This window comes from Oryctolagus cuniculus, chromosome 8 (assembly GCF_051225735.1).
Source record: "Oryctolagus cuniculus isolate XC-2025 breed Fujian yellow rabbit chromosome 8, ASM5122573v1, whole genome shotgun sequence".
In the NCBI taxonomy this organism is placed as follows: Eukaryota; Metazoa; Chordata; class Mammalia; order Lagomorpha; family Leporidae; genus Oryctolagus; species Oryctolagus cuniculus.
The window spans coordinates 130478497-130496775 of record NC_142874.1 but is presented as its reverse complement, the minus strand read 5'-3'; the positions used below and the strand labels follow the sequence as shown (position 1 = coordinate 130496775).

The window sequence follows — 18279 nt, the reverse complement described above, 5'->3', positions numbered from 1 at the left end:
GGTAGCCTGGTTATAAGTTTCATCTTAAGCACTGAGTTTAGAACTCTGGGTAAATTCAATAAAGATTATAATACAACTAACCTAGATAATTTCTCTTAGATCAAGGCCAAAACGAGAAAGTCCAGACAGTTCAAAAAACTCATGTATGGTTGTATCACTAATTAAAATTTAGAATCACTTTAACTGTTAAGCACCAGAATATTTCTCAGCAGGAAATCCACATTTCTTCTTGATTAGCTCTTATCTAAACTAGCTGTCATTTGGCTTCTTACATGTTAACATAGGGGATAAGTAAATTTTAGGATAATTGTTATCATTAGGCTTGATTTTACACTAAAGTTTAAATTGTCTTAAATAATTAACATGTGATGCTATCTGCTATGACCTACATGTGGCCCATAGGTAACAGAGATGAATGATATTGTAGACAAGTATGTAGAAGGAACATAACAAAAATACTAAGGAATCATTGTCCATGTATATCAAGAAATCATCTTTAAAACTATAAGCAAGTGACTGCACCATTTTCTAGAATCATAGTAACAAATGCCTTTAAAAATTTGGCTTAATTATATCCAAGTTAATAATTTTCAAAAATTTTAAGTTTTCATATAGTTTAACTTAAAATTGCCCATTTTTCTAAACACAAAAACACAGGAGATAAGCAGCCTTGAGACATTGTTCAAACAGCAAATTGAATTTTTTTTGGTTAAAAATAAGACAACTTAGATATAAAAATCACTAGGTAGCAATTACACAAAAGTATGCATGTATTTATTATATTAAAATTGTACATTTAAATACTTAATATGAAAAATTGTGTTACATGCTCTTTTCCCTTACAATTAAGAGAATCACTAGGTATAATGCTTTTAATAATAATTAATGGTAAATAATGGGCTTTCATTATTTAGAATGATAAATAAATTCAAATAGAATTTACATTTGACTGCATTTCTCCAGTTTCCAGTAAACTAAAACAAATGTACATTTGTGCTTACTTCATAGCATCTTTATTAATTTTTACCCTCACTGTTTCTCACTGACATCCATCTGAGCAATAACAGCATACTAATAATTCAGTAGTCTAACCTTTTTTTCAGTTTTATGGATGAATATAAAATATTTATTTGCTAATATTTTTGAAATAATCACATTGTTTGTAAACAAAAAAGTACTGTTTCTTAAATTACTTGACTGGAAAATATATTTTTTATAATTTTGCTTCTCAACCCCTACTTTACATTCTGGTCTTTGATGCTATAATTTTATTTTTAATCAGCATTATTAAATACTAAATATGCACAGTGGGGATATGTGTCATAATATTATTCCACAAGAGCTTTGGGTAATCTAGTCCAAGTGACACAGTATGAATGATATAAGGTTCTACACATTTCTATGAAAATATCCCCCATTAAGTCCCAGGACACCCACACTGAAAGACATGACTGGATTAGAGCAGAGCAGATTTCAGTAGCAAAGATGCTCATTGTTTACACGGAAGGATGCTGCCTTAGCTAGTAGTTTGTTGTCATCATGGAAAGAATTACCAGTGACTAAATCAAGAGGTATAAGGAGGACCAGGTGCAGCCATTCACCTTCATGTTACTTACACATTGTTCTTCCTCACAAACTCCATTAGGTTAAAAATCCTCTTTTACAAATAATGAAATCAATGTGTTTAACAAAACATGGTAGTATGAGATCCCTAGGCATCTAATAGGCAGGCTATGTCAATTTATCTTTGCAAAACCCTTTAGATTTCCACACTAATAAATAATTCTTTTGCTATGGCCTTATATTTGTATAGGAATGAAAATGATCTTATCTCTGCATATAACTGTTCTCACTTTTTCATGTGCATCACTATTGTTAATATCATTATTGATTTTCAGCAGATGCAATATCTTACAAAATGAGCAAGAAATGACAGTCACTGTATTGATTAATGGAAATATAAGATCTGATAAAATAGTTCTTACCCTCCGATTTGGTTTGTTTTGAGTTTCAGCTCTTTTACTCTATTTATAATAACCAGAATGACTATAATACCAATAATACAAACATTAGGGTAACTTGCACTGAAGTTCAAAAATACTGAATATGTTAATTATGAATTTAAATATACACACATACATACATACACATGTATACACACACTTGTATATGATGATATTTCAAAGATCATAGAAAAATACATTGAAAAATCAACTTATTTTGTTGCAAGAAACATTTTCAAATCTATGCATGTGGAAGTCATAAAAAAGTTGATGGAAAATGAATATTATGAAGGACCTATATATGGATTTTTTAAAAACATTGCCCCAAATGAAATTTATCTTTTAATTCCATTTCCACAAATTGTGAAGGATACTTACTAACCAATGCATTTTAATTTTTGGAAAAGAATAACACCAAGACATGAAAGTTCAGACACTGTGTTCATATAACATTGTATTATGGCCGGTGCCGCGGCTCACTAGGCTAATCCTCCGCCCTGCAGCGCCGGCACACCGGGTTCTAGCTCCGGTTGGGGCGCCGGATTCTGTCCCGGTTGCCCCTCTTCCAGGCCAGCTCTCTGCTGTGGCCAGGGAGTGCAGTGGAGGATGGCCCAACTGCTTGGGCCCTGCAACCCGTGGGAGACCAGAAGCACCTGGCTCCTGCCATCGGATCAGCGCGGTGCGCCGGCCACAGCGCGCCAGCCGTGGTGGCCATTGGAGGGTGACCCAACGGCAAAGGAAGACCTTTCTCTCTGTTTCTCTCTCTCACTGTTCACTCTGCCTGTCAAAAAATAAAAAAAAAAAAATAAAAAAATAAAAAAACCATTGTATTATGTGAACAAAGCAAAATTATAATTATTTTATGAAGTTAGTTGTTATGTGAAAATTATATAATTGCATGAATTTTGCAATAGGAAATTATATTCTCAATCAATAAATTGGAACTCATAACATTTGATTTTGATGTTGAAAATATTTCATTTTTAAGTTTGTGTCCCACTTCATTAACACAGTTGTGGAAATACCTGAATTATTTCTATCCATAAAGCTTTCATGCGATATTAAACACAAATCTGTTCATATACTACAATAATGGGACCACACATTAATTTTTAGAAGAAGCACCATACACTAACTGCAATAAATGTTTACTTGTATTATAATATTACTTGTGATTATGTTTCTCAAGAATTCTTTTTTCTTTGCTTTGATGTTGCACATTTTAACGATTATATTCTTATGATTATAAAGTTGATTATTCAATTTAAATAATTACTATAGTAGGAGTCTATTTTGGCTGAAAATCAATAATAGTTATAATTAATTATACTTGAGTGAAAACAATTACTGCATTATCATTTTACATCATTGATTTTTCCAAGTAATTTTTAATATAAACTTTTAAGAAATTATGATTTCAACCAATTTTAGGTGGAATTGTCGATCCCTGGGTGTGCTACTACCAATATTAGCAGCTTCAGAATATTGGAAGGGAAACCATAGTGGTAAATTACGGTAACATGCAGTGTTGTAGATTCTGTATCCTGTGAAAAAGCATTGTAGTGGTGTTTATTGTAGAAAGAAAAGGATAAAAATAATTGTCATGCCCAAAACGTGGCAGACTGCTGAGAATACAGCACTTGATTTTGGTCCACTTTTATCCATTCACCTCACTAACACATACTAAATTTTCACATGCCGTTTCCTGGATTTTCTGTAATTTTCACAGCAGGGCTCCACTCGCTACTTCCTTTATTCAAGCTATAATATATTGTTTCCAGCATCCTTCCTCTTAATCAAAAATGACCAGTTCTATGCCTGAAATTCATTTCTGCTAAATGTTACATGAAAAGGTGTGCTTAAATGATAAGAATATGTTTTTTTCCTTTTCTGACAATATTTGAATTTTAATAGTAGATATAAAAAATTAAATAAGGAAACAAGTTATGGTGACACTGAAACAGAGAGGCAAAACTAAGGAAGACTTATTTGTAGTACTCTGCAAATAAAACAGAGTACTTTCTACTCTGTTTATGGGTTATTGTCTATTCTCCCATTACCAACAATATTGAAAATAGTAAGGAATGCAAGAAAAACATTATTTTATGCTAAAATTTTCATTGTGTAAAGATTTGGGTAACTATAGTTGCTTCTAGACATCAAATATAAAGTGGAGAAAAAAGTCAAAAGATGAAAGGGAATTGTTGTTTGTGTAAAACATTTTATTTTGAACTTACCTGGGTTTTGCTGTTGCTTTCTAGGTGAGTTTATATTCAGCCAAAGACAAAGGTCATGGAAATATGTAGGGAAGTGTGAAGTGTGAAGTGTGAAGTGACAACATTTACAGCAAACAAGCAAACTGCATCTGTGATTTGTGAGTGAAATTATTCTGACATCATTATAAATTTGCCTATTCTTGATACTAATTAATCTTTCCTGTGGACTTGTGCTAATTTAACATGTTTGAGAAATCAAAGTTGAAGTTAGAAAGAAATTAGAGATATAATGAAAATGCTTCTCAGAATATGGTATAGAAAGTAGAATTCACCCAAATTAGATGTTACAGTAAAACTTAACTTGCTTTTGGAATATATTATATGCACATTGTATATCATTTTATTTTGCTTATAGTATACATGTTTTGTTTATTATATTAGGAAATTCAGATTAGCACTACAAAGGAATCATAGACACCGAAGGAGAAGATTATAGTAGTTAATGATTAAAAAATGCATAATTCACATGTGAGCAAATGAGAATTAACTATAGACATAGTCAATGTAGTGCTAATATACTGTCTTCTCACTAGACGATATTCTGATTCAACATAACAAGCAAAACAAGGTTTAAATGAATAATATTCTTTTCCTCCTTATATGAAAGTGTAAATCAATAACAAGAAGGCTTTTTATATATTCCATCAGTAAAAATTTAGTTCTTGTACTTAAAAGAGATATATCTGATTAAGTTGTATTTTATACAAGATAAAGTCATTAATTCCTCCTATGTTTCTTTTGTACAATAATCAGTTGTACCATATACTATTAGTTTAATGCATAATAATTTAAAATCATTAGACTTTAAGTAGGTAGTTTATTCTTTCCAAAACTTTCCACATATTTTATTATTGTTGAAACTCAAATATATATGTACTTATGCATTCAATTCATGAATGACAATGATGCACTTTAAATTACAGAATGTTAAGTTTACAATGAATTCTTTACCTCTTCCATATAATTGATTTTATGCAAATAACATAAACACTTTCATTATGATATACTTTATTGGGACCAATTTCCTAAACCTGGCATCTTAATATTTACTTGTGAAAGTTTAATGTGTCTTGCTTACAGTGACCATTACTAAGAAATAAATGCTTAATCTTGTGTTTTGCAACAAAATAGCTGCAACTGGAAACCATTATGTTTAGTGAAATAAGCCAGCCTCAAAAAGACAAATATCATGTTTTCACTGATATGCGGACCTTAATACAGAATACAAAAATAATGTATAGGAATAAAACAACCATCTTGTGAATTAATTGTTTATTTATTTATTTATTTATTTGACATGCAGAGTTAGACAGTGAGGGAGAGAGAGAGACAGAGAGAAAGGTATTCCTTTTTCCATTGGTTAACCCCCCAAAAGGCCACTATGGCTGGCATGCCACGCCTATCGGAAGCCAGGAACTAGTGCTTCCTCCTGGTCTCCCATGCAGGTGCAGCAGGGCCCAAGCACTTGGGCCATCCTCCACTACCTTCCCGGGCCACAGCAGAGAGCTGCACTGGAAGACGAGCAACCCGCACAGAACTGGCGCACCAACCTGGAGTAGAACCCATAGTGCTGGCACCGCAGGCGGAGGATTAGCCTAGTGAGCTGCAGCGTGCCTAACTGTTGTTTTTAGCCTTTGTTTATACTCTGGTGGAACTGTGGTCTTTCTAATTTTTATTTGTTGCATGTTATGATTAGTGGTGAATTTAGTCAGAACTGTACCTATGGAATGTGTGAAATCTGTTCTCTTTATATAAATAAAAATTTTATAAAGTAATTAAAAATTAAAATTTATGCCAAAGAGTTTTTGATGTTTATCTGTTAGAATTTCAGGTTTATTTAGAAGTTTTTATGTTAGTAATTGTGTAGACGATAGGAAGAATCACTGAGTATATTTTTTCAAGTATTTACTATATTTCAAATAACTCTAATCATCATTATATATTACTACAATGTTTTGCTTAATACATTTAGAAATCTAGTGATTTGTTTATTTGAAGATATTCATTTGTTCATGGCATTATGAATGTATATTACATAAAATACAGATATTTTCTACGTAGAAATTCTTCATATTCAATCAATCATTGTAGTCAATAAAATCAAAATTGGAGCTTAAATAACATTTGGTATACGTGATACTTACCAGAAAATTTATAGCAGATACTGTGATTTGCCTGTTTCCAAATGCTAGGGGTCAGAAAAAGAAGAGGTCATGCAAGTACTCGTATTTAGTATTTTCCCACAATAGACAACTCTCCTGTAGCCAACAGTACTGAACAGCAGTCAGTTGACATTTGAAGATGATACATTTACAATGTCAGATATTGAAAAGATATTTGCTTTACATCTGTATTACTTATGATGCTATTTATTATTATCATAATAAATATGACAAGTGAAATTATTATTAATTTTATTAAATTTTCTACAGGCAAATTTAATATTTTTCATTTTAAAAGCACATGTATTATAACCTTGCCTATAATGGTGTCCTATAGTATCCCTTGTTAACCTAATGCTTTATAACAAGCATAATTTCTAATTTTTTATATTTTACCATAGAAATAAATATTTGACACAATATTCTGATCTTAAAATTAAAAACCCAGGTCAAATAAATTCTCAAGATCATCTCAAGAATGATAGACAAAGCACCTTTGTTTGATGGATAAGTTGGAATATATAATAATAGTAAAACCAGAAATATGTGATAAGATTATCATGTGTGTTAATATGTTTTGGCTTGTTTTATGTGCATGTCTGTACATGAAAATTGTATTTATTCATATAAATGTATATTAATAGCATACTTGATTTTAAATCAATATTATTAAAAATTATGTCATAACTGTTAGGACTTGCATCATAGTGCAACACTAAATATCCAATTTCTACAGAATTATCATTATTTTATAATTATCATTTCCATTTTTATATATGATAAATTATAATGCTAGAACATCTGTTGATATGAATGCTGTATGAAAAATCTATTTTCAGAGATGGTGCTGTTGTAGAAGGGCTTAAGCCATGGCTTGCAGTGCTAGTTTCCTATTGGGGCACCAATTCACGTCCCAGCTGCTCCATTATTGATCCGGCTCCCTGCTAATGCCCTGGGAAAGCTGCAGAAGGTGGCAAGGACCGGAGCCCCTGACGCCCATGTGAGAGGCCTGGAGACAGCACTTGGCTTTGGCTTGGCCCAGCCCCAATCATTGCGGCCATTTGGGGTGTGAGACATTGGATGGAAGATCTCTCTCTCTCTGTAACTCTGACATTCAAATAAATAAATAACACGGAAAACTAGCTAAGATGTTGATAGACCCTTTTGATATATTCATATTTGTTTTCTATTTTTATAATATTGAAAAAGTTTTGCAATCACTTTTTCACTTTATGTGATCTTAAATAGACATTTTGTGATATGATGAACATTTTGTGATAATTGTATGATAATCACTCCTAGCAACTGCAGTTATTTTGTTTGTCCTTACTGCTTCACTTAACTTTACTTATGAAACAAGTTATTAGGAATTCGTAACACAGGCACTGCACCAGTTGTGTGGACCAAGTCATATGTCACATTAACCCTATGAGAACTTAAGAAAACAAAATCTAACCACATGATAATGACTAGAAGTTTTTAGCATTGCTAAGTGCCACTAAAATGATCCTTGCAGCATTTAATAGAATTGAAAATAAAGATTTGTTAGAAGCAGGGAGATCACAGAGGGCTCTTCTTGAGTATATAATTGGGTATTTACAGAATGAATGAGTTGCAGAACAAACAAATGAGAAGTTAGCATTTTAAACAGCAGGTCAGTGAAGATATTCCTTACCCTCACTTTTTAATTAGAGTAGCTAAAGATGAGATAAAAACTGTTATGGGTAAAAGATGTGATTTTGAATTATTTCTTAATGTTTGTTTTCCAAACAAAGTTCTAGACAGGACAAATTGTATAAAACTGGCTAGTAAATCTTGAATCATAGTAATACTTCCTATAATATTTTATAATATGTATAATCTAATGGACCATTATTCCTTGATTATTTATTGTAGATACTAAAAAAAAATGGATGCAACTGGAAATAATTACACCAAGTGAAATAGGCCAGTCCTAAAAAGAAAAACACCAGTTTTCCTCTTATTTGTGGTCATTTATATATATATATATATATATATATATATATATATATATATGCTTCTACAATTTTAATGATCTCTGTGATCAATTTAAAATTTACTACATATGAGTCAAATGGACACCTTTTCATTTGGTTAATGTTTATAATCCAAGCCTACATTCTTGCTGAACTAGGGTATTTTACATTTTACTTGTTGAAGTCTTTATTAACTGGAGAATTAATCCTTTGACTATAATGTAAATTAGAAATGCATTATCTCAAAAATTAGGAAGAATTAGAGAAAAAGAGGAAGAAAGGGAGAGAGAGAGAGAGAGAGAGAGAGAGAGAGAGATGGAAGAGAAGGAGGGAAGGGGAAGGAAGTAGTGTTATATTCCTAGAATTGTGAGCACGGACTGCATTGATTCTGTTCCCTTTGTATTAATATCACATTAACATGATAATTTTTGAGAATTGTATTGTAGTGATTATGATTATCATGCATTTGCTTTGACTCTGCGAATCTAATGGATTAATAAATTCCTTAAAACTTGAAATTAAAAAATAGAAGACATCAGAAAAAGGCAATCTGAGGAACATTCTACAAAATACCTGACAAGTACCATTATTCCTCAAAGCTGTCGTGTTCATCAAAAACAAAGAAAACTGAGAAAAATATCACAGCCAATAGGAGCCTAAGAAGTCATGACAATTAAATGTAATGCATTCTAAATTGGACCCTTTAACCAAAGAAAGAATAGGAAAAAACTAATAGAATCTGAATAAATTATAGATTCCAATTAAAACTGTCACTTATTTAGTACAGTCCTTCAAACTTAAGAAGTCCTAATAAAAGTTGGTTTATGCCTACTATTTTATGTGTATAAGGAGAAACAGTATCTCCTCCCACCATGCACTGTTTCAGTAGTCACATTCTACAAGTTTCTGTTTATAGCGTGAAGAGTCATGTCGTTTTTGTGGTTACAGAAAGAAATGTCAGTGGCAAACATCATGGTGGATGATGATCATTCTCTCTGTAATGGCATACTAGGGACCCACTATACTAAAGAATATATTTAATATTTACTTTTATTATTTTCTAATAAAGACAACTTTGGAAATGTAACAGTCTTGTAATTACTAGAACAAATTAATGTAAATGGTAATACAAATTAAAACTTCAAAATTTTTCATAGTAATCAGGGTACAAAACTGTTACTATTTCAAGTATAAAATCATTGTTAAACATTAAAGAAATTACTGAATTCACTACTCATTTCTATTTACCTTAAATTTAAAGTGCAAGAAATGACCACAAAACAGTTGTTAATTAAATTGAAAATGATGTAATGATTGGGCTGTGCTATGAATGGCTGCAGTAAAAACTGAGAAGAGAAATATCAACATGGAATAAAGAATTGGACTTGCTGGATTAAGGCAAGTTTTTGCTCTAAGGTTAGAACCTACGTATTTAGGGTTGGTCCAGTGTGCTTTTCACCTGATTGTTTATCTGAGTGAAGGGGAGCCATGAAATTTAGTAAATGAAGTTAAAATCGACACTGACACATCACAGAAAAAACTATTTTTCATTGAATATTTTCTAAAAATAATTGTCTATTATTCATTTTTAAATTATCTGGTAACTCTTTGTAATGATTATATAGCTAAACAGAATTTTTCTTCGTAACTTTTCCTTTTTCTTTTTTTTTTTTTTTTTTTTTTTAATTTTTTTTTAACTTTTATATAATGAATATAAATTTCCAAAGTACGATTTATGGATTACAATGGCTTCCCCCCCCATACCGTCCCTCCCACCCACAACCCTCCCCTTTCCCACTCCCTCTCCCCTTCCATTCACATCAAGATTCATTTTCGATTATCTTAATATACAGAAGATCAGCTTAGTATACATTAAGTAAGGCTTTCAACAGTTTGCTCCCACACAGAAACATAAAGTGAAAAATAATAGATGATTTTTTTTAATGATGATGAAATCAGATCAGACCTATTGTCATGTTTAATCCCAGTGAGAGTCAAGTTGGGAGTTGATAGTTTCTTTTCTTTTCTTTTTTTTTTTTTTTTTTTTTTTTTTACAGAGGATCAGTTTAGTATGCATTAAGTAAAGATTTCAACAGTTTGCACCCCCATAGAAACACAAAGTGAAATATATTATTTGAGTACTCATTATAGCATTAAATCTCAATGCACAGCACATTAAGGACAGAGATCCTACATGAGGAGTAAGTGCACAGTGACTCCTGTTGTTGACTTTACCAATTGACACTCCTGTCTATGGCATCAGTAATCTCCCTATGCTCCAGTCATGAGTTTCCAAGGCTATGGAAGCCCCTTGAGTTCTCCGACTCTTATCTTGTTTAGACAAGGTCATAGTCAAAGTGGAGGTTCTCTCCTCCCTTCAGAGAAAGGTACCTCCTTCTTTGAAGACCTGTTCTTTCCACTGAGATCTCACTCACAGAGATCTTTTGCCAGAGTGTCTTGGCTTTCCATGCCTGAAATACTCTCATGGGCTTTTCAGCCAGATCCGAGTGCCTTTAGGGCTGATTCTGAGGCCAGAGTGCTATTTAGGGCATCTGCCATTCTATGAGTCTGCTGAGTATCTCACTTCCCATGTTGGATCACTCTCCCCTTTATTTATTCTATCGGTTAGTGTTAGCAGGTACTAGACTTGCTTATGTGCTCCCTTTGACTCTTAGTCCTTTCATTATGATCAATTGCGAACTGAAATTGATCACTTGGACTAGTGAGATGGCATTGGTACATGCCACCTTGATGGGATTAAATTGGAATCCCCTGGTATGTTTCTAACTCTACCATTTGGGGCAAGTCAGCTTGAGCATGTCCCAAATTATATATCTCTTCCCTCTCTTATTCCTACTCTTATGTTTAACAGGGATCACAATTCAGTTAAATTTCAACACTTAAGAATAACTGTGTATTAATTACAGAATTAAATCAGTCATATTAAGTAGAACAGACAAAAGAACTACTAAGAGGGATAATGTATTAAGTTGTTCATTAACAGTCAGGGCTATGCTGATCAAGTCACCGTAACTTTTCCTTTTTCATTTTACCATCTGTCCTTTTTAAGGTTTTTAATCAACTAATACTTTTTTAGAGTTCTAGAGAGAGAAAAGGAATCAAAGTGCATGAGTCAAATTTAGTCTTCTGAGTCTACATAAAAATTTAATGGAGTAAAATATGAAAGCAATCTGAAGTTGACTTTATTCATATTTATTTATTACTTTTGATATGCCATGTTGTCCATCATTCCTATATGGTTAACAGCAGAGCTTTGATGTTCTTAAGTTGGTTTGGGGCTAATTAAGAAGAAATCCTACATACATGGTGGTGTATACCGTGGGTGATTAATGTAGTAGGCAATCCAAGAAGTGAATCCCCAATAAAAGGCACAACCCTATAAATAAAACAAAAAAATAAAATTATGGGAAAATATAAAGCATATTTCTTAATTTTATTTATTGTAGTATTTTCCAGTGAAAATTTGTGCTGTTTAAGATAGATGAATGGGAAGTTGTGTCTTCTAGTAAAGTAGCATATTTAAAGGATCCTTTTAAATCACTAATGACATGGATTTCTTTGTTCCATTCTCCTTCTTATTGAGTAAATGGAATATAGCTCAAATGTAACATATTTTAGAAGGGTTTTTAAAGGGATGACTTATTCTAGCAAATAACAAATATTACAAGTAATAAAATATTAAATCATCTATTGTGTAAAGAAATATTACTACTAATAATTTTCCGACCCATAAACAGATGGAAGAATAAATTTTTTAATCATTACTAGTATCACAACTTGTTTGATTAGAATGTGGAATGTTTGGATTTAGGAGTCCTGGACTATCCTGCTGATATGGTATTGATACGATAAATTTTATTATGTCTCTTAAAAGAAAAATTGTCTGAATGATTTGTGACACTCAATATTCCAAAGTTTACTGTTCTATCACAATGTCAAGAATAAAATGGCTGCCATGTAGACTTTTTTTATAAGGGGCATGCGCTGTGGCATAGTGGGTCAAGACACTGCCTGCTACACCTTCATCCCATATGGGTGCCCTTTAGAGTCTTATCTGCTCCACTTTCAATCCAGCTACCTGCTGTTATGCCTGGGAAAGCAGCAGAAGATGACCCAAGTATTTGGGTCCCTGAACCCATACAGGAAACCCACAAGAAACTCTGGCTTCAGTCTGGCCCTGCCCTGGCCTTTGTGACCATTTAGGGAGTGATCTAGTGATGGAAGATGTTTTACTCTCTATCTCTCCCTCTCTGTCTCTGTAATTGTGCCTTTAAAAGAAATAAAATATTTTTTTTAAGTAGACAAATAGGTACTTGCCAAAAACCAGGCAATATGTGTAAAAACATAATTTGTTTTGAAAATTAATTTTAAATTAAAATCAATTGAACTTCAAATAAACGGAAAATAACTGAAGTGTAATACTGTTGTATCTTCATTTCCACTTCACCATTTAAAAAAAAAAATCCCCATGTGCTTAACTATTGTGTGATGTTTGACACTGTTTTTGTATTGAGAGCTAAGACAACGGAATCACTTTGAAAATACTTTTAAAATGGCAGACTTTAATCACACTCAGATGGATGTTTATTGGGATGCTCATATATAAAATTCCTCCTCTTAAGTGGCTCTTAAAGAATCTGAATTTAGCATTACCCATTCCCCAAATTTAAATGTTCCTTGAATTAGCTATCTTGTCTTGAAATAGAAGATTGTGACAAACGTTTATATTGGTTGAGAGCAGCTCCAATGGAATAGTTCACCAAGCATAAAGAATTTCAGAAGCAAGGGATTTAAGATGCTGGCAACACAATCAAAAAAAGAATACTAGTTTTTAGGGGAAACATGTTATTTAATATTTTCAAATTGATCCAACATAAGAAAAGTCTCAATATCAATTGAAAAGACAAAACATAATAATACCAACCTTTATCAAATTTTTCAAAGGTGTATGTCCTGCAGAAACTTTGTGAACAAACAAAGTTTCCAAAAGATATCGGATATAGTGCATACAATGGCAAAAGCAAGCCAAGCTAGAAACAAAAGAAAATGTAAATGTGAAGTACTTATCCAAAATCACAGTTTGACTTAAGAACAAAATAGTCAATATTCCTCCAGTTTCATACAATATTCTATTTATTAGGAAGTGTTTCCAGCAATCAAACAAAAGTGATTACTAGTTTCTTCTAGATATTTTCTACACTTATTTAATAATAAAAGTAAGTCGTGAGAGACTATGTAAATTTACTTTTGATGACACTAGAAATGTTGCATTACATGAATCATAAACTGTTAGAAACACACCTGCCCTAAGAGCAGCTATAAATACAGCCATTACAAATGTCTTCATATCCAAATGTCTTGAGATTGAAGCAGACAATTTATTAGTTTTAAACATACCCAAAATCTTCTTGAATGTGTTTGACATTTTGTAATAATCATAATAACTTTTTAATTGTCTAGTTGTCCTTTAGCAAGTAATAAGATTAAGAAAGTTTGAATTCCATTTTCTATGCAGTGATAACACTGCTTTTTGTGCACTGTTGTTTCATTTGCTTAGTTTCTGCAGACAGCATATTTTGTCTGTGCAGATTTCATTTTGTTGGTATATTCTGAGTTAACATCTATTGCAATATTTTATGTGAGTAGGACTTAAAATGTGAAATGTGATTACAGAAGTGTATTTCCCTAGTTATCTTGAGAAGGCATATGTTTTCCATGAAGATCCTTTTGTAATAAATAAAAATATAAAACCTCAAACTTTTAGTTGTTACTAATAAAATTAGTATGGATTAAAGACAATACTCAAACCCATAATGGTTGAGCATAAAGTTTATCATGTCATTTATGGAAAATAAGACACTGAAATTATTTATCAGGCCAGGCATCTATTAAAATAAAAAATAGTTAAAGATTTCTGGTCCAAGTACTAGAGAGTGTAGGAGAAACACAAAATTTAACAAATAGTGCCCTTATTATTTCAGCACCCTTCTCAGAAGAATGCCATCCAGGTCAGCTTCTCCTTGTTCACCCTCAAAGCACCTAACATAAAATGATACCTATCTGATAGTTACTGTCATCCCCTCATTCTAAAAAGTTTTGACTTTTTCCTACAAGTTAGGTAACATATTAAGCAGGAAAAATAGATTGGGCATAAACATATATCCATTATAAATTTAAACTCTATTACAGAAGTTATAGAACAAGTTATTATCTGATATTATATATTATAATAAATGTGTTTGTCTGAAACCTTTTTGTGGTAAGAATAGGAATAACTACCTAGAAAAACAACATTTAGTTTCTATTTGCAGTTAGAAGCGGAAAGAGGGGCAGGTGTTGTGGAGCAGTTTGTTAAGCCTGAATCTCAGCTCTTCTGTTTCTGATCCAGTTTCCTGCAAATGTTCCTGCGAAGGCAATTGAAGATGACCCAACTGCTTGGGCTCCTGCTACCCGTATGGGACATCTTATAGAAGCTCCTGGTTCCTGGCGACATTCTTGTCCACCATGATTATTGTGCAATTTGGGAAGTGAACCAGCAGATGAAAGATCTCTCTTTCATGAGCGCTCTCTCTCTCTCTCTCTCTCTCATGTGTGTGTGTGTGTGTGTGTGTGTGTGTCTCACTCTTTCCCTCCTCCCACACTATTAAATAAATAAATCTTTTAAAAAAATCAATAAATGACAGAAAAGAAGTCATGAGGAGGGGATGAAGGACTGCATGTAAAAACGACCTTCATGGGGAACCTGGTAGGCACTCAGACCTAAGGAGGAGGTCAATATGGCTACAATAATGAGAGTAAGGAAAAGACCAATTTGAGATAAGAAAGTGAGGCTCAAATGAATTTTCTAACTTCCAGTGTCCATACAATATAACCTGTGTGTTAGGGTTTGTCTTCTTAATTAATTTGGAACCTTTTTTTTCCTATGCAAGTGATTTGTTCAGTATCATTTTTCCTTCAACAAATTGTTAACCATACTTCTCTGTGGGGAGAGAAAGAGAAGAGGAGAGAAAGAGAGAGAGAGAGAGAGAGAGAGAGAGAGAGAGAGACTCTTCATGGTATGCAACTACTATTGTTACTAGTCTGCTTTAATAATATCCCCACTTCTTTTTTTTTTTTTTTTCCTGTCATACTCTAAAATGCTATTTGATCTTGAATTTTGAGTTCCTAAATGTAACTTGCAGAGCTTTTCTCCTGTCTATCAGGGCATTGTTTCTTTCCTACACAACATTGCCAATAATTTCTAAAGAAGTATTTATATTTTGAGCCTTATTCATGGCTCTAAACTTTATAATTCTAAGCTATTTTGAGGCTGTTTCTGAAATTACTGATTTCTGTTGTTAACTGTTTTGGTTATTAAATTATCTAAACTGTAAGACACACTTGATGTTCTTTGCTTATAAACTGACAAACTGTTATGTGTACAATATTTGTGGTTACCCAGAACATTTCGTTAAAACCCAATCTACTTTTATTGGCCTATAATACAAGGTACCTGCTTACTTTAGGTAGTCTCCAACTAATGACGGTTCAATTTGCTTTTCTCTCTCTCTTTTTTTTCTTTTTACCATACAATAGTGCAAAAGTGATATGCATTCAGTTGAGCCACTCCTAATTTTAATTTTTAATCTTGTCCTGGGCTAAGAACATGCATCATAGTCTGTTCCCACAATGCTGGGCAGAAACAGCTCACTCTACTAGTCTGCCCCACAGTCAAAACAACCAACACTCGACAGTGTGCTGTGTGTCTGAGTAAGTTATATGGGAAGTTAAGTGATTAAATACATCTTTAGCTCATTATATTTTCAATGTATGATGATCTTGTTGGGATGCACACCATCATAAATTGAGTAACTCATGCAGTTGTTCTGAATCTGTCTGCATTACACGTATCACTTACTGTACCACTGGGTGCCGAGATCTTCCCAAGCACTCTTTCATGTCATAAATATATGAGATCCTTAGGTAGAAAAGAAGGTATAATAGCAGAGGTCCTGTGTATTCGGCCAAAAATACCTGAAAGTAAGGAGATGATTCAAATGAAATGGTATGTTTTTTAAATTTTCTTTATGACTATGAGCCCACTACATGAATTACTAAAATTATTAGTTGAGTATCTATTTCTTTTTAATAATCAAAGTAGGTACTGATGCAGAAAATAAGAGCCAGACAATACTTGAGGTAAAAGGATAATATATGAGGAGCTAATTTATAATAAAATATATTGACACTAATGAACTGATTCCCTTAGAAGCAGTACCTGGGGGCTGGCACTGTGGCCCAGTGGGTTAAAGCCCCAGCCTACAGCACCAGCATCCCATATGTTCACCGATTCGAATCCCAGCTGCTCCTCTTCTGATCCAGCTCTCTGCTATGGTCTGAGAAATCAGAAGATGGCCCAAGTCCTTGGGCCCCTGTACCCACATGGGAAACCTGGAAGAAATTGCTGGCTCTTAACTATGGAGAGGCTCTGCTCTGGATGTTATGGTCATTTGGGAGTGAACCAGTGGAATGGAAGACCTCTCTCCATCTGTCACTACCTCTCTCTGTAACTCTGTCTTTCAAATAAATAAAATAATTCTAGGAGAGAAGAGAAGAGAAGAGAAGAGAAGAGAAGAGAAGAGAAGAGAAGAGAAGAGAAGAGAAAAGAGAAGAGAAGAGAAGAGAAGAGAGGATTACCTGGGAGATGCAGACTCTATTTGATTGAAAAAATATAAATGTGTCTTTATGTTTTCCACAACAATACATATTCCATCTTCTATATACACTGACCCCATTGCTGAATCAAATGAGCTAGAGTATCTACTTTTTTTCTTGCTTCTTCTTTTTTTTTCTTTCCATAGCTATGTCATTTTAAACTCAATTGATTTGCAACTGATTCAAATTGAAATAATTCAATCTTCTCATTGGAAACTTTATACTCGAGTCGACTTTTAAATACTGAGCCAGGAGCAGCCATCTGCATGGTGAGAGATAGCTTTTCTATACCAACGAGATTGGAATGATATTTGGAAGCATGACTATGTGAATACAGAAAAATTAAATAGCTGACTGGAGTCCTGGTAATTTTTGATCTGGTGACACTCCGTTATTGGGTTTGTTTTCATGCTAAAGCCAGATTAAAGTTATATTGAACATTCAGATAGAAAAGAAATAAATTACTTGCCAGTGTTCAAACAGAAAAGATAAAGTGAAGACTGATTAGTCTGTCATTAACTATTTAAATTTCCCTTCACGGGGGCTTTCTTCATTTTCTGAAGCGGGAAACTTGAATCTGCAGGTTCTTAAATATGTCATTAAACATTATCAACACATGTTGATTAGGAATCATGACCAAATCTCTGGTCAGAATGCTATATGACAATAGGACTAAAATACATCATCTATATGCTTAGTTCATGTAAATATATGTATATGTATTTATTTATGAAAAGTGTCTTACATATAAAGATTCCAATAGTTAGATTGGAAATAATAATTTATAATTATAAATTCTGCCTTTGATTAGTACATTTTCTCTCATAAGCAAGGAGATAGTTTCTGCGAAAGGAAAAGTGATACAATATTTGATCAGTTAAGAATAGAAGTGTCCCTCTAGGTTGAATGTATTAGTATATGACTTAACACATGCCTGATTATTTAGACATAAGGAGAATGCTTATCACATTTAAATATGTAATGTTATAGTCTACTCAATACTCTGTAATCAAAAGATGAGCAATTATTTTAGTATAATAAATGTTTAAAATATTTATTCCAAAACCATTTGATTTAGTAAATTCATGTTTGGGCAAATTTTCCAGGAATATATCAAGAATAAAAA

At 32.8% G+C, this 18279-nt stretch overlaps 1 protein-coding gene across 9 annotated transcripts in view; it reads right to left on the bottom strand.

Annotated features, from left to right (window-relative positions):
* TECRL (trans-2,3-enoyl-CoA reductase like) overlaps nucleotides 1-18279 on the bottom strand; it is a 71852-nt gene that overhangs the window by 11255 nt on the left and 42318 nt on the right. For 4 of the 9 annotated variants that reach the window (XM_008267813.5, XM_002717154.6, XM_089302716.1 and 1 more), the window contains 4 exons: nucleotides 16357-16472; nucleotides 13384-13489; nucleotides 11763-11835; nucleotides 6424-6467 (listed from right to left, as the gene is read on the bottom strand). In XM_008267813.5, coding sequence (XP_008266035.2) covers nucleotides 6424-6467; nucleotides 11763-11835; nucleotides 13384-13489; nucleotides 16357-16472 — 339 coding nt within the window. The remainder of the gene's footprint in view (nucleotides 1-6423; nucleotides 6468-11762; nucleotides 11836-13383; nucleotides 13490-16356; nucleotides 16473-18279) is intronic. The other 5 variants (XR_016212154.1, XR_016212153.1, XM_089302714.1 and 2 more) reach the window with 2 other exon arrangements.